General features: G+C 48.9%; 2 protein-coding genes across 4 annotated transcripts; both read left to right on the top strand.

The window, feature by feature from the left end:
• The first annotated feature begins 35 nt into the window (after positions 1–35).
• naa50 (N-alpha-acetyltransferase 50, NatE catalytic subunit) lies at positions 36–3,253 on the top strand. 2 transcript variants are annotated; one of them, XM_058059987.2, is made up of 5 exons: positions 36–241; positions 1,244–1,377; positions 1,447–1,566; positions 1,650–1,716; positions 2,148–3,253. In XM_058059987.2, the coding sequence occupies exons 1-5, from the start codon at positions 234–236 to the stop codon at positions 2,323–2,325; spliced, it is 507 nt and encodes a 168-aa protein (XP_057915970.1). In that variant the 5' UTR covers positions 36–233; the 3' UTR covers positions 2,326–3,253. The 2 variants fall into 2 exon arrangements, with proteins under 2 accessions (XP_057915970.1, XP_057915969.1); XM_058059986.2 differs by having other exon boundaries at positions 1,241–1,377.
• A 114-nt stretch (positions 3,254–3,367) lies between these two features.
• Positions 3,368–14,316, top strand: usf3 (upstream transcription factor family member 3). 2 transcript variants are annotated; one of them, XM_058059978.2, is made up of 7 exons: positions 3,368–3,515; positions 3,975–4,097; positions 4,179–4,210; positions 4,294–4,376; positions 4,472–4,568; positions 7,241–11,454; positions 12,230–14,316. In XM_058059978.2, the coding sequence occupies exons 2-7, from the start codon at positions 4,054–4,056 to the stop codon at positions 14,006–14,008; spliced, it is 6,249 nt and encodes a 2,082-aa protein (XP_057915961.2). In that variant the 5' UTR covers positions 3,368–3,515; positions 3,975–4,053; the 3' UTR covers positions 14,009–14,316. The 2 variants fall into 2 exon arrangements, with proteins under 2 accessions (XP_057915961.2, XP_057915960.2); XM_058059977.2 differs by having other exon boundaries at positions 12,227–14,316.
• The last annotated feature ends 1,211 nt before the right edge of the window (positions 14,317–15,527 follow it).

The following is a 15,527-nucleotide window of genomic DNA, read 5'->3' as shown; positions in this document are numbered from 1 at the left end:
TAAACAACTCGTCCGTGTGAAAAGATGATAGTGCGCATGCGGGGGTGAAGGGTTGATCGTCTACTTCCAAGCAGTGCGGCGGCTAAGCTAACAAGCTAGCAGCATCGTAACTAGCTACATGTGGAGGGTGAAAAGGGAAGCCATCCCCGACCCTAAGTCAAATCTCCCCGCTTTTACCGGCTACAACGCTATAGTCGAGCCTTGTTTAGAATAACGGATTGTCTGTGCTTACAATGAAAGGGTGAGTGTAAAGCTTTAGAGCCACGATTTAAGCGCATTAGCACACGTAAAGTTGGACGGCGAGGTGAGGCTAGCTAGCTAGCTAAGCCATTTTAAGCTTGGTGCCAGAGCCCAAAATATTGTTTTAACAGCTATGGACAGCACCATTAGTGACTCAACTTTACGACGAAATCCCCGCCCATTGCAAGCCGCTTTGTCTCGTAGGCTTTTGGGTCATGTTAACTACTAGCCTGATAACGCTGGGAGCATTGGCTGCATATTATGAGCGTCACTCTGAGCATTTTAATATTAGGTGTGATTTCAGGCGGTACATTAAGTGTACACAGACTGCTTCTAAACGTGTTTTAGCTTCATGTGTGTGGGATTGACCGAGTGTGGACGTCTCGGCCACTTTACAGTTGTTGACAGTTGGTTGTCAGTACTGTGACGTTCCAACATGCTTGGCTAATGTTGGTCATTAACAGTTATGATTATTTAACGTTGCACACGAGCAGCTGGCGTGGCCGCTAACAACTCTATTTGGATGTGGAGACTAAAAATACTCACAACTAGACAAGTCGAGTGTTGTTATTTTTGGAGTGTCACTTGATGTTAAAAAAAGAAAGTAAACTAAGTTACAAATCAAGTGCTTTTGAGGCCCTAAAAATGTCACCAATGGCAAGTGAAGAGAGTTCAGCCTGGTTTTCTTCACCTTTCTCCTGCATTGTTAACAATGTAAACATTGTCAACATCATTGTGTCAATGGTTCACGCTGACTCTGGTGTGTATCAAAACTGTGAATGGTTCACGCTAACACAGTTATGTGCCAAAACTGTTGTCTTCACAAAAATAGCTTTAAAAAACCCTTGAAGTGTTTTCCCCACACAAATGCCTATTACTTTAGTTTTTTTAATGAAAGACCTTGTAAGATACACTGATCTACTAAGCTAAACATTACAGTCCTCAACTTTTCCACCTGGGCTGCCGTGTCCGCTCTTTGACCGTTTCGCTTTTGCTCCAGTAGCCGGATCGAGCTGGGGGACGTTACGCCCCACAACATTAAGCAGCTGAAGCGCCTTAATCAGGTCATCTTCCCTGTCAGCTACAACGACAAGTTCTACAAGGACGTGCTCGAGGTCGGAGAGCTTGCCAAGCTAGGTGAGTTACACCTCCTCGATTCACAAAAGGACCATTGTTCAAATAAGTTGACGTCCATTTGTCTTGCAGCGTATTTCAATGACATCGCAGTAGGGGCTGTGTGCTGCAGAGTGGACCACTCCCAGAACCAGAAGAGATTGTACATCATGACGCTGGGATGTCTAGCGCCGTACCGTAGACTTGGCATTGGTGAGGAGCACCAAAAAAACACATTTTGGTGGGGATAGCGAGGAGTTCATTTAACTAAATTGTATATCTTCTTGCTCTGGCAGGGACAAAGATGCTGAATCATGTGCTAAACATCTGTGAGAAGGATGGCACTTTTGACAACATTTACCTGTAAGTCTGAGACACGCGTCTTAATCGATTAATCAATCAGTACGCTAACTTGTCCCTGACTCTTCAGCTTACCAAAAATTTTAGACAATTACATGCCAACTACATGGAAACAGTTTGGGGAAGCCTCTTCTGTTTCCAGTGCACAAAGCAAAGTCCATAAATGCATGCTTGGATGGGGCTGGTTAGGAAACAAAGGGACGAACATTCTGACAGACACACTCCCAACATTGTAAAACTTCACATTTTCATGTTGGAAATGTGTGTTCCATATATTGTGTTGTGCATGTGTGTAAATTGTAGTTTTGGCAGCAACTGCCAACTTGTAGAACTCCACATTTCCCACATCCTATATGTGTTCCAATACGTTAATCTGTAGAGAGTGTGTGTTGAAATGGATGAGCCACTAACTTGATTTGTGATTACCTGTACAGTCACGTGCAGATCAGCAACGAGTCAGCCATTGACTTTTACCAGAAGTTTGGCTTTGAGATCATCGAAACAAAGAAGAACTACTACAAGAGGATAGAGCCGGCAGATGCGCACGTCTTGCAGAAGAGTCTGCGCAGCCCGTGCGCGCCCCCCAGCAGAGAGCTCCAGAAGACAGAGTGATGGCTTTGCGGGGGACAGCAGGACACGTGCGGCCACCTATAGGGAAACAGAACTGTGACAAACACCCCCCCCCCCCACCCACATCACAGGGTCGACACGTTAAACACAAAGGACGCTAAAAACAGAACGAATTTGGGGAAGAAAATCTAAATTGCTCTTTCTATTTTGGGGATTTTGAGTTTGTTTGTTTTGGCACATTTGATTGCTTCCCCTTCACCCACACAGTAAATTGACAACGAGCCAACCTGATGATGCCGTTTTAGACTTGCTAGAGAGGACAGCGTGATTTGTGATGCATACTTTGGTTGTTATGCAGTTTAAAGCTATCAGAGGAGGTAAGCTGTTTGGTGCAAAGGGGTTCAATTATGGGAAATGCCTTCCCTGAATTTACAGGCAACAAGCAGAAGTTGTTAGGTGGCGGGAATACTCTGACGTCACTCGTTTCATTCCCAGCTTGGTTTTGATTTAAGTTTTCATTTTTCATTTGCAAAGGTAAATGTTTCAGAGGTTCTCCTGGGTTTGCTACAATGAGAACAAATAACGGTATTGAATGTCAACGTGTTTCCCTGTTGGGGGAAACCCAAATGTTAGACGACCATTTGGAACTGGCATCTGTTGAAGAATGTGTCTCAGTGAAGTGGATGCGTCTCGGGACTTTCTAACATCTTCAGCGATCAACGTTTGCTGCCTTGCAGAACCGTTCCTGCCAGGGTGAGCTGCTGATGTTCCCCATGTAAACCTTCTTTGCTTTGGTCTTGAACAGTGTGTGTTTTACCCAGAGGAAGCTCTGACTCCACATGCATGCAAGGAGACTTGTGTCCTCTCGACTGTAGTATAAGCATGGTTTCTTTCTTTGAAGAATTTTATCTTTTCTGGAGCTCTATATTGTAAGACTTTTTAACGTCTAAATAAAGGAATTACTATTTGCAGTAAACTTGTTTTGGTCTTATCTATGTCATCTTTAAAAAGTTCCCGAAACATTGGATTCGCCGTACACTAATTCTGATTGGCTGCGTCGTCCCAACTTCGAAATTTGATTGGCTGTCACCTCTGTAGTACCGCCTCTTTCTGCAGCGAGATTGTTTTGAGCTCTGTTGATTATGCTGCTAGCTATATAGCTAGCAAGCAGTTAGATTCCAAACATTAAGTTGTGAGAGGGACAGGCACTTTCGAAAATGTCCAAATTACAGGTTAGTGGCAATTTCTGTCCTTTAATAATGTTTTTTAGCTGAAAAGCGGCTAAACGACTTTCACGTTGTCTTCTAAATAATGCAATAAAAGTGAGCTAAGCTAGCTCTTAGCTAAGCGAGCTAGCCGGATGAGCATAGATGCTACTTGGTTACTTTGAATAAGCGACGTAATAAGTGTCTGGATAATTACTGTCGACAGTTATTACACCACATGTGTGAACCCCCGTCCTTCTTCGCGACGTGTTCTTTGTGTTCTACTGAGGCTGCAAAAGCTTGTACATGAGTGCAGATTAGCTCCAATGCTAGCTAAAGCTTGTGGTTGTGTGAGAGGCATTATGCATTTTAACGAGACAACACTTCTGTCTCATTCCTAAGCCGCCGTGAGAGCATTTCTACTGTCTGTCTTCTGAAACACTCATGTACGTTGTCTCATGGGGGATGTTGCATGTTTGATTGCAGCAGGAGCACAGGAAGGATCTAAGGTCAACCTGGTGAAAGTGTTGACTGGTACCTAACAGACAGGCAACTGTTGGAAAGGATGCCAGAGATGACTGATACTGAGACAGCTGGTCGCAAACCAAAGTAAGCACGGTTTCAACGGGGATTGTTGAAGTAATCAAAAAAGTATCATTTCTTTATCATTTCTTTTCTATTTTTTTGCAGAAAGAAGAAAAACAAAGAATCTCACAATGCAGGTAAGACGTCTCGATTTAGCGTTCATGTCGTTACTGTGTGGTTGCATCACTTGAATAACAAGTATATTCTTGCTTGTATTTAGTTGAGAGACACAGAAAAGAGAAGATAAATGCTGGAATCAATCGCATTGGTAATCTTTTGCCTTGCTCACAAGCACTTAAACAGGTAGGATGCATTGCTATGCTGAAATGAGACTATGTCGTTTAATTACACGAACTAGGACTCCATCTTAATAAATCTTATTTTGTCCTGGCTTGCAGAGTAAGAATATGATTCTGGACCAGGCCTTTCGCTACATCACTGAGTTGAAGAAACAGAATGATGCAATGCTGCTGGAGGGCGGCGACAAAGTCCAAGGTAAATTTGTTTTAATTCATCTACTCCATAGTTATTTAATGAGATTGGAAATGCACTTTCCACAAATGCTATACATTTTAATTTAACCCTGCTTTGTGTGCTAGATGTCAAAATTCAAAATGTAAGTCATGGGTTACAATGGAGCAGAGGACACAGTGGATCCCTACACATTTGTGATTTAGCATACACAGCCCAGCATTTGCATAGATTTTTTGTCCTAAAAAATAATTTTATAAAATAAAAAAATCTCCAAAAATCTTTTTTTTTTTTGACAGAAAAGATTACAATAAGTCTGTAATAATTTATAAATACGTGGTAATACAGGTAACATTTACAGCACACATGTACCAGATAGATAACACTGGGGAACAATATTTTTTCAACTTTCTGTTGCATTGGATTTTTTAACTGATTCTGAATGATTTTTAGGTGCTGATTTCAAATCTGAAATTAGTTTTTCTCCATAAGCTCTAGTTTTGATGCAATTTGAGATAGATGAAATAGTCTAAATATATGAACTTACGTAACCCAAATCTATGCGTTTTTAGATTATATACATAGATTCCATTCCTGTTCCAGTTTTCAAAGGTTTGCCTTCATTAAACGATAAAGACATTGGACATGATACGAACGAGGAAGACAGTTGTGACAATGAATTGCCAGAAACTGAGTGGGAACAATCCGAGGAATGTTCTTCAGAGACTGAATCTCCCCCAGTCCCCAAGCCTCTTCACCAAACTGAACTGAATGACTTAGTTCGGGATTTAGGTCTTTCAAAGAAAGCAGCTGAGCTTTTGGCATCAAGATTACAAGGCAAAAATCTTGTTGATCACACTGTTAAAGTGTCATATTACAGAAAGCGCGACCAGCTTTTTGTGACCTTCTTTTCTGAAGACAGACAGTTTGTTTACTGCCATGATATCCCAGGTCTTCTCAAAGAACTGGGTGTTCCTCACTATGATCCAACTGAATGGCGGCTCTTTATAGACAGTTCTAAACGCAGTCTCAAGAGTGTTCTTTTGCATAATGTCAATGTTTACGGGTCAGTGCCTGTAGGTCATTCAGTTCATCTGCGGGAAGACTATGATGACATCAGAATGGTCATGGAATTCTTAAAATATCGTGAGCACAACTGGATCATTTGTGTAGACTTGAAAATGGTAAACTTCCTTCTTGGTCAACAGAAAGGTTTCACCAAGTTTCCATGTTTCCTCTGCATGTGGGACAGTCGAGCACGAGACAGACACTGGGTCCAGAAGGACTGGCCTGTTCGTGAAACCCTTGAAGCAGGCATGCCAAATATCACACATGACCCAATTGTTGACAGAGATAGGATCATCTTTCCTCCTCTGCACATCAAACTAGGTTTGATGAAACAATTTGTCAAGGCACTGGATATCGAAGGTGAATGTTTCCAACACATAATCAAAGCTATACCAGGGTTGTCGTTCGAGAAGATCAAAGCAGGTGTGTTTGATGGCCCACAGATTCGAACCCTCATTCGTGATGATCAGTTTGTTGCCAAGATGACCGCCTTGGAGAGGGCAGCATGGTTATCCTTTGTGGCAGTCGCTTAGAACTTCCTTGGAAACAACAAGGCTGAGAACTACAATGAACTTGTGAACAGAATGCTCCTCGCTTTTCGTGCTCTCAGGTGCAACATGAGCATCAAGCTTCATTTCTTGAACAGCCACCTTGACCAGTTCCCTGAAAACCTGGGGGCTGTGAGTGACGAACAAGGAGAGCGGTTCCACCAAGACCTAAAGATCATGGAAGAACGCTACCAAGGTCGCTGGGACAAAAGTATGATGGCCGACTACTGCTGGAGTATTAAACGAGATTGCCCAGATGAAGTGTACAAACGCAAAAGTTACAAACGCAAATTCCTGCCTGACTAAAATACTGTACTGACAGAAAGTGATAAGCGTTATTAGCTGTGATTGACTCTTATCTGAAGAAGGTTGTAAATTATGCTTATCTCACGTTGCGATAAAGACTGTTTTCTGAGAAACGGTTCCAGAAAAACATATGGCACTTCTAACAATGGTGTACTTTAATCTAAAATCACTTTTTAATGTTCTGTTTCTTTTGCCTTGTTAAATATACTGATTTGTGGCTGACATTGCAATATCCTATAATAATGCTCGATTTCTTTCTATTTTTAATAAAAATTAAAGATTGCATAAAATCTGTAGCTTGCAGAAAAAAACTAACTTCAGATTTGAACTCAGCACACTTAAATTGACTAAAAACAGGTCTTACTTTAAATGCAACATTTTGAGTGTTCCCCAGTGTAATCATTTTTACATGTTTGTCATTATGCTTCACTGATAATGTTTGAAGATTGAGATTTTGCACTTAATTTGGCGGTCCTTGAATACAACATTGATCCTACAATGGGACTTCAATGTATCATTTTACATTATCGTTCATTTGTGGTGAATACCTATACATTTTATACTGTAAAATGTCTTATAATTACGTGAGGCTTACACTTACTGCAAATGTTGATCCAAAATGAAAGGAGAACATCAACGTCATACTCGCAGGAGGGTGCAGAGGACCGTGCTGCGTATCAAAAATAGACATTTTGTCAGGAACATAGCCCCATACTACTGTATACCATATTTTTACGTCATGTTAGATCATCTGGTATGTTGTGGTCTCCACAGCGGAGGAAATCCGACGACTGCGGCGTCAGCTGGAGGAGCTTCGCAAGGAGAGCGCTCATTACATTGAGCTCCTCAAAGCCCACGACATCAACCTTCTGGAGGACCCCACCGTACACTGGAAGGGGAAGCAGCGCTGTGCCAAGGTGGCAAAAGTGACTCCCACCCATCAGCTTCCCAAAGGAATAATCGTCTATTCCAATGGCAATGTGGCCTCAGGAAAGGAAGCGAGTCCTGGCAAACAACCGTCTGACACTCTTATTCTTCAACCCCCCTCTGAGGTCAGCACGAGGTTAAGGGTGAATGGAACCTTGCTGCAAGTTGAACCTTCTTCCACCGCTGCAACTGTCCCACCCTGCCAGTCCACAACGGGCCTTACTGTGGTGGAGCAGATCCCGGTCGTCCCCTCTTTGCCGCCATCTGTGTCCTACATCACACTGCAGCTCCCTACGCATCCCAACATGGCTACTTCAGCATGCCCCGTCCTCACTCAAAGCACGCCTGTGTCCAGCCTCGCCACACCGGTTCAGACCGTCACCACAGCAACAGGCCTGCAGGACGTGACGGCCAGGACTGCAGGTTACACCGCCATCCGCAACAGTCAAGCCCTCCTTAGGGCGGGAGCCGCCGGTAGCACGCAAACCACATGGACGACCCTGCAGATGGCGGGCAACACGGTGCAGCCTGTCTGCCAAAGTCTAGGCAGCACCACCCCGGCTGTCCACCAGGTGACAGTGTGTCCTCCTCCTGTTCAGCCCATTCAGATACACATGCAGCCCCCTGTGCAACAAGCCCCCATCTCAGCCCACATTCAAGCCAGAACACCACAGCTACGACCTGCCATCCAGACGGTCCTCGCCCCCCAACCTCAATGTGCCCGGCTGCCGCAGTCGGCCATCGTACCTCAGCCAGCTGTCGTAGCCCACCCCGCCATCGTCACTCAGCCCCAGCCTGCTGTGCTCCAGCCTGCTTCGTTAGTTCCCCACCCTCCTGCTGCCCTCCTTCCTCAACCTCAGCCGGTGGTGCCTCAGCAGCAGTCCGCCGTGGTCCCCCTCCTGCAGACCATGCAGGTGCTGCAGGTCAACCCCAGCGGCGCAACAGCCTCGGCGCCCCAGAACACCAACAACGCCAGTGTGGTCATCCTGCAGCAGGCCAATTCCTGCCCGAGCCAGCCGGCCATAAGAGAAGATAAGCCGACGCCCTGTCAGCACATTGTCATCATCCAGGCCCCCAATCAAGCTTCCCCCCCTCAGAACCCCCAGATGGGCTTGGTACCTGCCTCCTTACCTGCGGCGTCCACTCAAACCCCCAGCAGCTCGACAGCAACTGTACAAAGTGTAGGCGGCAAGCAGCTGGTGCACATTCTCCCACGCCCGGCTCAGCCTACAGTGAGCCACCCTCCACAGCCCAGCCAGGCGGCCACCGGCCCAGGGGTCCAGGCCCCCCCACAGACCATCACTGTGAATGGGCAGGTGTTCGCCCTGCAGCCCATGAAGACACCAGACAAAAACACCTCACAGGGCTGCCAAAGCACAATCCAACTGGTGCAGCCCACCACCACAGAGGAACCGACGACCAATGTGGCTCTCAACAGTTTGGGGGCCCTCAGCAGTCTGAACCAGAGCATCTCTCAGGGCCTTCCACTTACCATTGCTAGCCAGAGCAACGGTGTCCCACCTCCGGCTGCTACATCAACAGCGGTCCAACAGCAGCAGTATGCCGCTCCTCGGGTGGTCCCCGTAAACGCTGTCAAACCGGGACTGGTGCCGAGTGCTCCGAAACCTGCAGGAAAGAGGCTCAGGACTTCTCTCCACACTAAGCGGTCTGCAGCTAAAAGGACCAAAGCACAGAAGAAGAGTGAAATCAGCCAGGCGAGTGCAGACATTCCACCCGTGGCGACCACCTCCATTACGTTGAGCGGTGACCCCGGAGAAAGTGTCACCTCCACACAGACTGTTTTACCGAGTAAACCTCAGCCACAAAGTGGGGGCTCTGTCGGCGCCACTCAGAGTGACGTCAGTCGGACCGACGCCATTGTGACACAAACCACAGTAGTCAGCGCAACATCAGCCAAGCCGCCAGTTAGCAAGGTCGCTAACGAAAAAACATCTGCATCTTCAAACAGCGACTCAGCGGTTGTCGACTCAGGAGTGAAACTGCCAGCCACCACCGCAGCAATGCTCACTACACAAAGCAAGACGGCGCCCCCTTCTGCTGGGCCTAAACAGAGCAGATGTGTGGTCACGTCCGCTTGTCCTCCTGCAGTCTGCACCACAGCAGCGTCCATAACTCAGAACACGGCAACCAGCTCAGCATCTTGTCCTCAGCGAGGCGACATCACAGACCCTCTGCCGTGTCATAAGCCCCCTCCCTCTTCCACAGGCACCGCCCCGTCTTCATCCGTCAGCTCCATCGCACCCGCAACCACCACTTCAGAGTTGAGGAAAGGAGTCACATCCACCAGAGTGGAGCAGCCAGAAATCAAAGTACCTGACCCCCCAGGAAAGACCAGGCAGCTCCAGGAAGAACGACCAGTCACAGCAGCAGAGACCACATCCGACGCAACGTCGAAGAAAGAATTAGCACTCCCTCACGGGGTGTACACCAACCTGGACGAGCAAGCGATGGAGCACCCCACGAGGACAGACTCTCCCATGTCCTCGGTGGCAGGGGGGGGCCGAGGTTTCTCAGTGGCCTCCATGCTCCCCCAGGGTCACAGCATGAGCGCCTCCTCCACCTCCTTTGGCACCTTTACCTTCACCTCCGAGCAGGCCGAGATGTTAGCCCTGGCCATGCTGGAGCAGGATAGTCCCGGGAGGAGGACTGGAACCTGTGCCGGGAGCGACACGACACCAAGCAACAACACCGCATCAACCAACAGCACCGCAGCCGCTTGGGAGGCTCCCAAGTCCACAAGTAAAGACAAAGCGTCCACTGTGCAGCAGGCGAAAGTCAGCAAGCCCGTGGACGCCGTTAAAGCTCCAGTTCAAGGGTCCATCAGAGGACAGGCTGGAGATGTTTTGGTCAGTGGGACAAGTGGAAGCAGACACCCACAGAACCCGACTCATCACATGTCATACTCCCAGCCTCAGTCCCTCCCTCAGGTCCAGACTCAAAGCGGCACCGTGGCCAGCCTCAGCATCAACAACCTGATCAGACCCAGCCCTTCCCAGCAGCCCTACCCCGCCTCTCCCAGTCTGGCGGCTCAGCAGGCGGCCTCACCCGCTGCCGCCGCTGCCGCCTCCATCCACATATCTCAAGCCTCCAACAACTCACCCTGCCCCGGTGCGGCCCAGGTCAGCGAGTACACCCCCATGAAGACGGCCCTACTGAGGGCTCAGGCTGAGCGCCAAGTCAAGATCATCTCCAAGCGGCAGGCCCAGGAGGAGGCCATGCTCAACACGGGGAAGCGAGCCAAGCCTTGCCCCCCGCCGCCGCCCACTGTGGGCCACATGGATGTCAAGGCAGACCACAGCCAGATGATGGCGGGACAGTTGCCCCCCTCATCCTCAGCCATGGCTCGGATTCATCCCGAAGGCTCGCTTTTCCCTGCAAACTCATTCATGAGTCCGGTAGTCCGAGCCGCGGACGGCCACTGTCCCCCTGAGCAGAACCAATCTGCAGTACTCCACCTGCCCCAAGTTCATCCACAGCATCCTCCAGCCCAGCCCGGACAGCACCTGGGTGGGAACATCTACATGAAACAGCAGCAGCAGCAGCAGCAGGAGCAACAGAGGCACCATCTTTACCACCTGCAGCACCACCTGACTCAGCCTGACGCCGCACAGCGACACTCACTCCACCAGAGGGCGCTGCAGGAGCAGCAGCAGCAAAAGAAGCGAGGGCTCATACGAGGCGGGCAGACGGGGTCGCCCGCTGGCATGCAGCAGAAGCAGCATCACCTGGAAAAGCAGCAGCAGCACTCGCATCAGCAACAGGCTGCACATCAGCATGCTCAGCAGCAGCAGCAGCAGCATCCGCCGCATCCTCAGCAGCAGCAACACCAAGCATCTCATCCTCAGCAGCACCAAGCACATCAAGCGCAGCACCAACAACACCATCAACAGCTGCAGCAGAACCCCCACCCCAGACACCAGCAGCATCTCCAGCAGCAGATACAGCAACACTTCAGACACCAGGAGAAGAGCTGCGACGCCCAGGCTGCTGGAGCCAGAGCCCACCACAGCAACCATCTGGCCCAGCAGGACCACCTCAAGGTCAGACTACAGTACTTTTTAATACATTTAGGGAGGGAGGGAGTCTAAATGTTTATTATTACTCGAAACAAGTCAACTGTTTTAATGGCGCTAATTAACATTTTCAAGTACTACTCATTCCTACACAATTTTAGTGGTAATGAAAGAAAATAAGTCACCTTCACGCTGGGGACAAGTGGTTGATGCCGACATGTCGTCCTCCTCATTCTGGGACTTCTGATCAATTGATTTCAACCTCCAGCAGAAAAACTAAAAACACTAAAATTCTCTCCTGGACCCCAAATGATCTCTCCTGGGAATTTTATGGAAATCAAATGTAACCTTGGCTTTTCTTCCTGTGTTCCAGTCCCTCTGCTCTCCTCCGCCACACCTGTCTTAGCCTTAATCACCCTCACCTGCGCTGTCAATCAATGCAACCACTGCTAACCAACACAGCAATAATATTACACACAGCAATCATTTATTCTTCTTGTCTATACTACTACTACTACTACTACTACTACTAATACTTCATTTCCATTTTTTACCTGCTGTGGCTTCCTGGCATCCCAGGAGATCAGCGCACTTCCACCAAGCATCCACTGGGGGGCATCCCTGGAAGTAGCAATATTTAGTCATAGTTATTATTATTATTTTTTAAACATTTAGTCATCTTAAGGCGAATTCCAAATATTCAACAAGCAAAGTTTACACTTCAGCTTCAAGGAACGGAGAGTTTGATTTTCAAGCCAAAAAGGCGGAGCAGCACTAAGTCCTGATTTTGTGTCCTCAGCAGGGTCAGGACCATAGCGCCATGCAGAGGATGATGAGTTCAAGGACTCTGGAGCAGCAGCAGCTCATCTCGCCGCCCAGCAACCCCGTCTCGCGTCCCTCCGAGCTGTCCTGCGTTCCATCACGCCAGGAGCGCCACCGCGTGTCCAGCTACTCTGCGGAGGCGCTCATCGGGAAAAGCTCGACGAGCGGCGAGCAGCAGCAGCGCCTGGCTCTTCACCAGCAGCCGGGCCGCCCCGCAGCCCAGGACCAGAGCGACCTGCGAGCGTACATGGACACCACGCGAGCCAAGGCCAGCATGGCGCACAACCCCCAGAACCGCCTCCCCTCGGAGCAGCACCCAGCTGACATTCAGAGGGTCTCGGAGTGCCCCCCCTTCAAGGCCATGGCGGCAGGGGGACATCAGCTTAGCGGCTTTGAGGCGCAAGTTTCGCGCAGCAGCGACATGGCCCCCAAGTCCGGCCCCTCCTCACAGCGGGGACCTCAGAGCCAGCAGCAGGGGACCTTCAGAATGGGTGTCGGCCCCCCGGCCGACGGCAGGAACCGCTACACTGGCGTCCATCTTGGCTCTCAAGGCCCACAAGGTGACGCCTGTCACCAGACCTTCATGCAGAGCCTCCTGTCCCCCCACCTGCCCGAGCACAGCAACCACCAGAGGGCGGCCCAGTGCTGCCCCCCTGTCAGCATGGAGTATGCCTGCGTGCCTTCGTCAGCGGACATCCAGGCGGCCAAGACCTCCAGCCCCAGCGGGCCCCCCAGCCAGAAGGCCTCGGCCATGAGGCTGTCAGAGGGTAACAAAGGTCACATCTCTCAGGTGAACGCCAGCATGCACGGGGCCGTACGAGCGGGCGTGGCTCACCCTCCAACGCCTCACAGCAGCTCTGAGCCCGGTCGACCGGCCGCCCCCTCGAGGCCACCCCCGGCCATCAGCCAGCATTCTCGCCACATTGCCCGGGACCCTCAGAATGCCAAACTGAGACCGGGCGAGAGGCCCAGATCGGGAACTCTACGACCCGCTCACTCCTTTGAGGGTGAGGGCCACCTGCCGGGGGGGGTGCTGCTGGGCCGGCCTCAGCCTCCCCCAGGGGGAGAGGGGCGACGCAGCGCCATTGTCCGCTTCATGGCAGACGGCACTCAGCCGCCCGGTGACAACAACCTGGTGCCTGAACAACACCTGACGCAAAACTTTGGCTTCCCCTTTATCCCGGAGGGCGGCATGAACCCCCCGCCGCCCATCAACGCCAACTCTACCTTTATCCCGCCGGTTAGTCAGCCCAGTGCTTCCCGCACACCCTCCCTCCTGCCTGTGGAGCCGCCCCAGAACACCTTACCCTCCTTCTACCCGTCCTACTCGCCTGCCGCCCACCCCAGCCTGCCCAGTGACGTCACCCTGCAGTACTTCTCCAACCAGATGTTCACCAGCCCCACGGCCGACAAGGCCAGCGCCCCCCCACCGCCGCCGCCCCTCAACAACCGCTTCGGCTCTATCCTGTCGCCGCCGCGTCCGGTGGGCTTCGCTCAGACCAGCTTCCCCCTGTTGCCCGACATGCCCCCGATGCCCATCGCAAACTCATCCGGCATCACGCCTCACATCTCCAACTTCAGCCTCACCTCGCTCTTCCCGGAGATCGCCACAGGGATGCCCGCCGACGGCTCCTCCATGCCCATGTCGCCTCTGCTGTCCCTCGCCAACGCCTCCTCCGCCGACGCCGGTAAGCAGCCCAACAGGCCCGCCCACAACATCAGCCACATCCTGGGACATGACGGAAGCTCGGCCGTCTGAAGGACAAAGCGTGCAGCGTTTTACGTGACTAACTTATATCACACCATGGATTTGTAAATATACACCTTTCATATCAGAGCTTAGATTGTGTATTTGTAAATACTAAATAAAGTTTATAAGAGAACGTTCAATGCAAACCTTTTTCTGTCCACTGGAGGGAGCCACAGTAAAATGTAATAAAGTAATATGGACGGATCTATCAATGCAATAATGTCCACAAAATGCAATTACCATGATTAATGTGGACATTCACTCACATGTAAATACAACACCTGACTGTAAAAAAAGAAATAAATGCAATACCCTTTCTGCCCACTAGAGAGCACTGCTAAAACCTATCAAAAACATTTACATCCAATACTCTGTCCACTAGAAAGCACTCCGTTAAAAATAAAGACATAATGCAATGTTTAACATATAAATGCAATACCCTTTCTGCCCACGAGAGAACACTATTTAAAAACATCCATCCATCAATTTTCTATACCGCTTATCCTCATAAGGGTCATGGGCATGCTGGAGCCTCAATTTAAAACATTTAGATGCAATACTCTGTCCACTAGAAAGCACTACGGTAAAGAAATAATGCAATGTTAAAGTTTAAATGTAATACCCTTTCTGCCCACATGAGGGCACTATCCTAAAACCTATAGAAAACATTTACATGCAATACTCTGTCCACGACAATCTAGTGGACAGAGAATTGCCAACCACCGTGCCGCGCGAGAAATAGTCAGGTTTGCCGTGAGGTATTATCCAATGTAATTTTTTTAAATTAACATTTATTAATCATTTTCTGCTAATATGTCATTATCGAGTGTCCGTGGTCTAAAGACAGGCAGAGCAACGTAATATTCGTCCGTGTGGCAACACGCAGCCGATTGCTTCGTTCCTCCAATAGACTCAGTGATGCACGTGAGGTGCTTAGTAGTGTACCGCAAGATTTTGCCTGTATAAAAAAGCGCCATGGCTCAAGAAAGGTTGGGGAAAACACTGCACGAGAAAGCACTCCGTTAAAAATAAAGAAATAATGGAACATTTAAATGCAATACTCTTTCTGCCCACTAGAGAGCACTATGCTAAAATCAATTTAAAACATTTACATGCAAGACTCTGTCCACTGGAAAGCACTACGGTAAAACAAATAAAATAAATAATGCCAAGTTAAACATTTCAATACAATACCCTTCTGCCCACCAGAGAGCACTATGTTAAAATCCACTTAAAACATTTAGATGCAATACTCTGTCCACTAGAAAGCACTACGGTAAAAAATAATGAATAATGCTATGTTAAACATTAAGATACAATACCCTTTCTGTCCACAAGAGAGCACTATGCTAAAAACTATTTAAAACATTTAAATGCAATAACCCTACGGTAAAAATAAAGACATAATACAATGTTAAACATTTAAATGTAATACCCTAGAGAGCTCTATGGTATAAAGGCTATTTCCTGATTAAGGAGTATGAATATCTGAATACAATACTTATTTTGTCCACTAGAGAGCACCACA

The sequence above is a fragment of the Doryrhamphus excisus genome, linkage group LG7 (assembly GCF_037039965.1).
Source record: "Doryrhamphus excisus strain RoL-2023G ecotype Guam linkage group LG7, RoL_Dexc_Guam_v1.1, whole genome shotgun sequence".
NCBI lineage: Eukaryota > Metazoa > Chordata > Actinopteri > Syngnathiformes > Syngnathidae > Doryrhamphus > Doryrhamphus excisus.
This window is presented reverse-complemented; position numbering and strand designations above follow the sequence as displayed.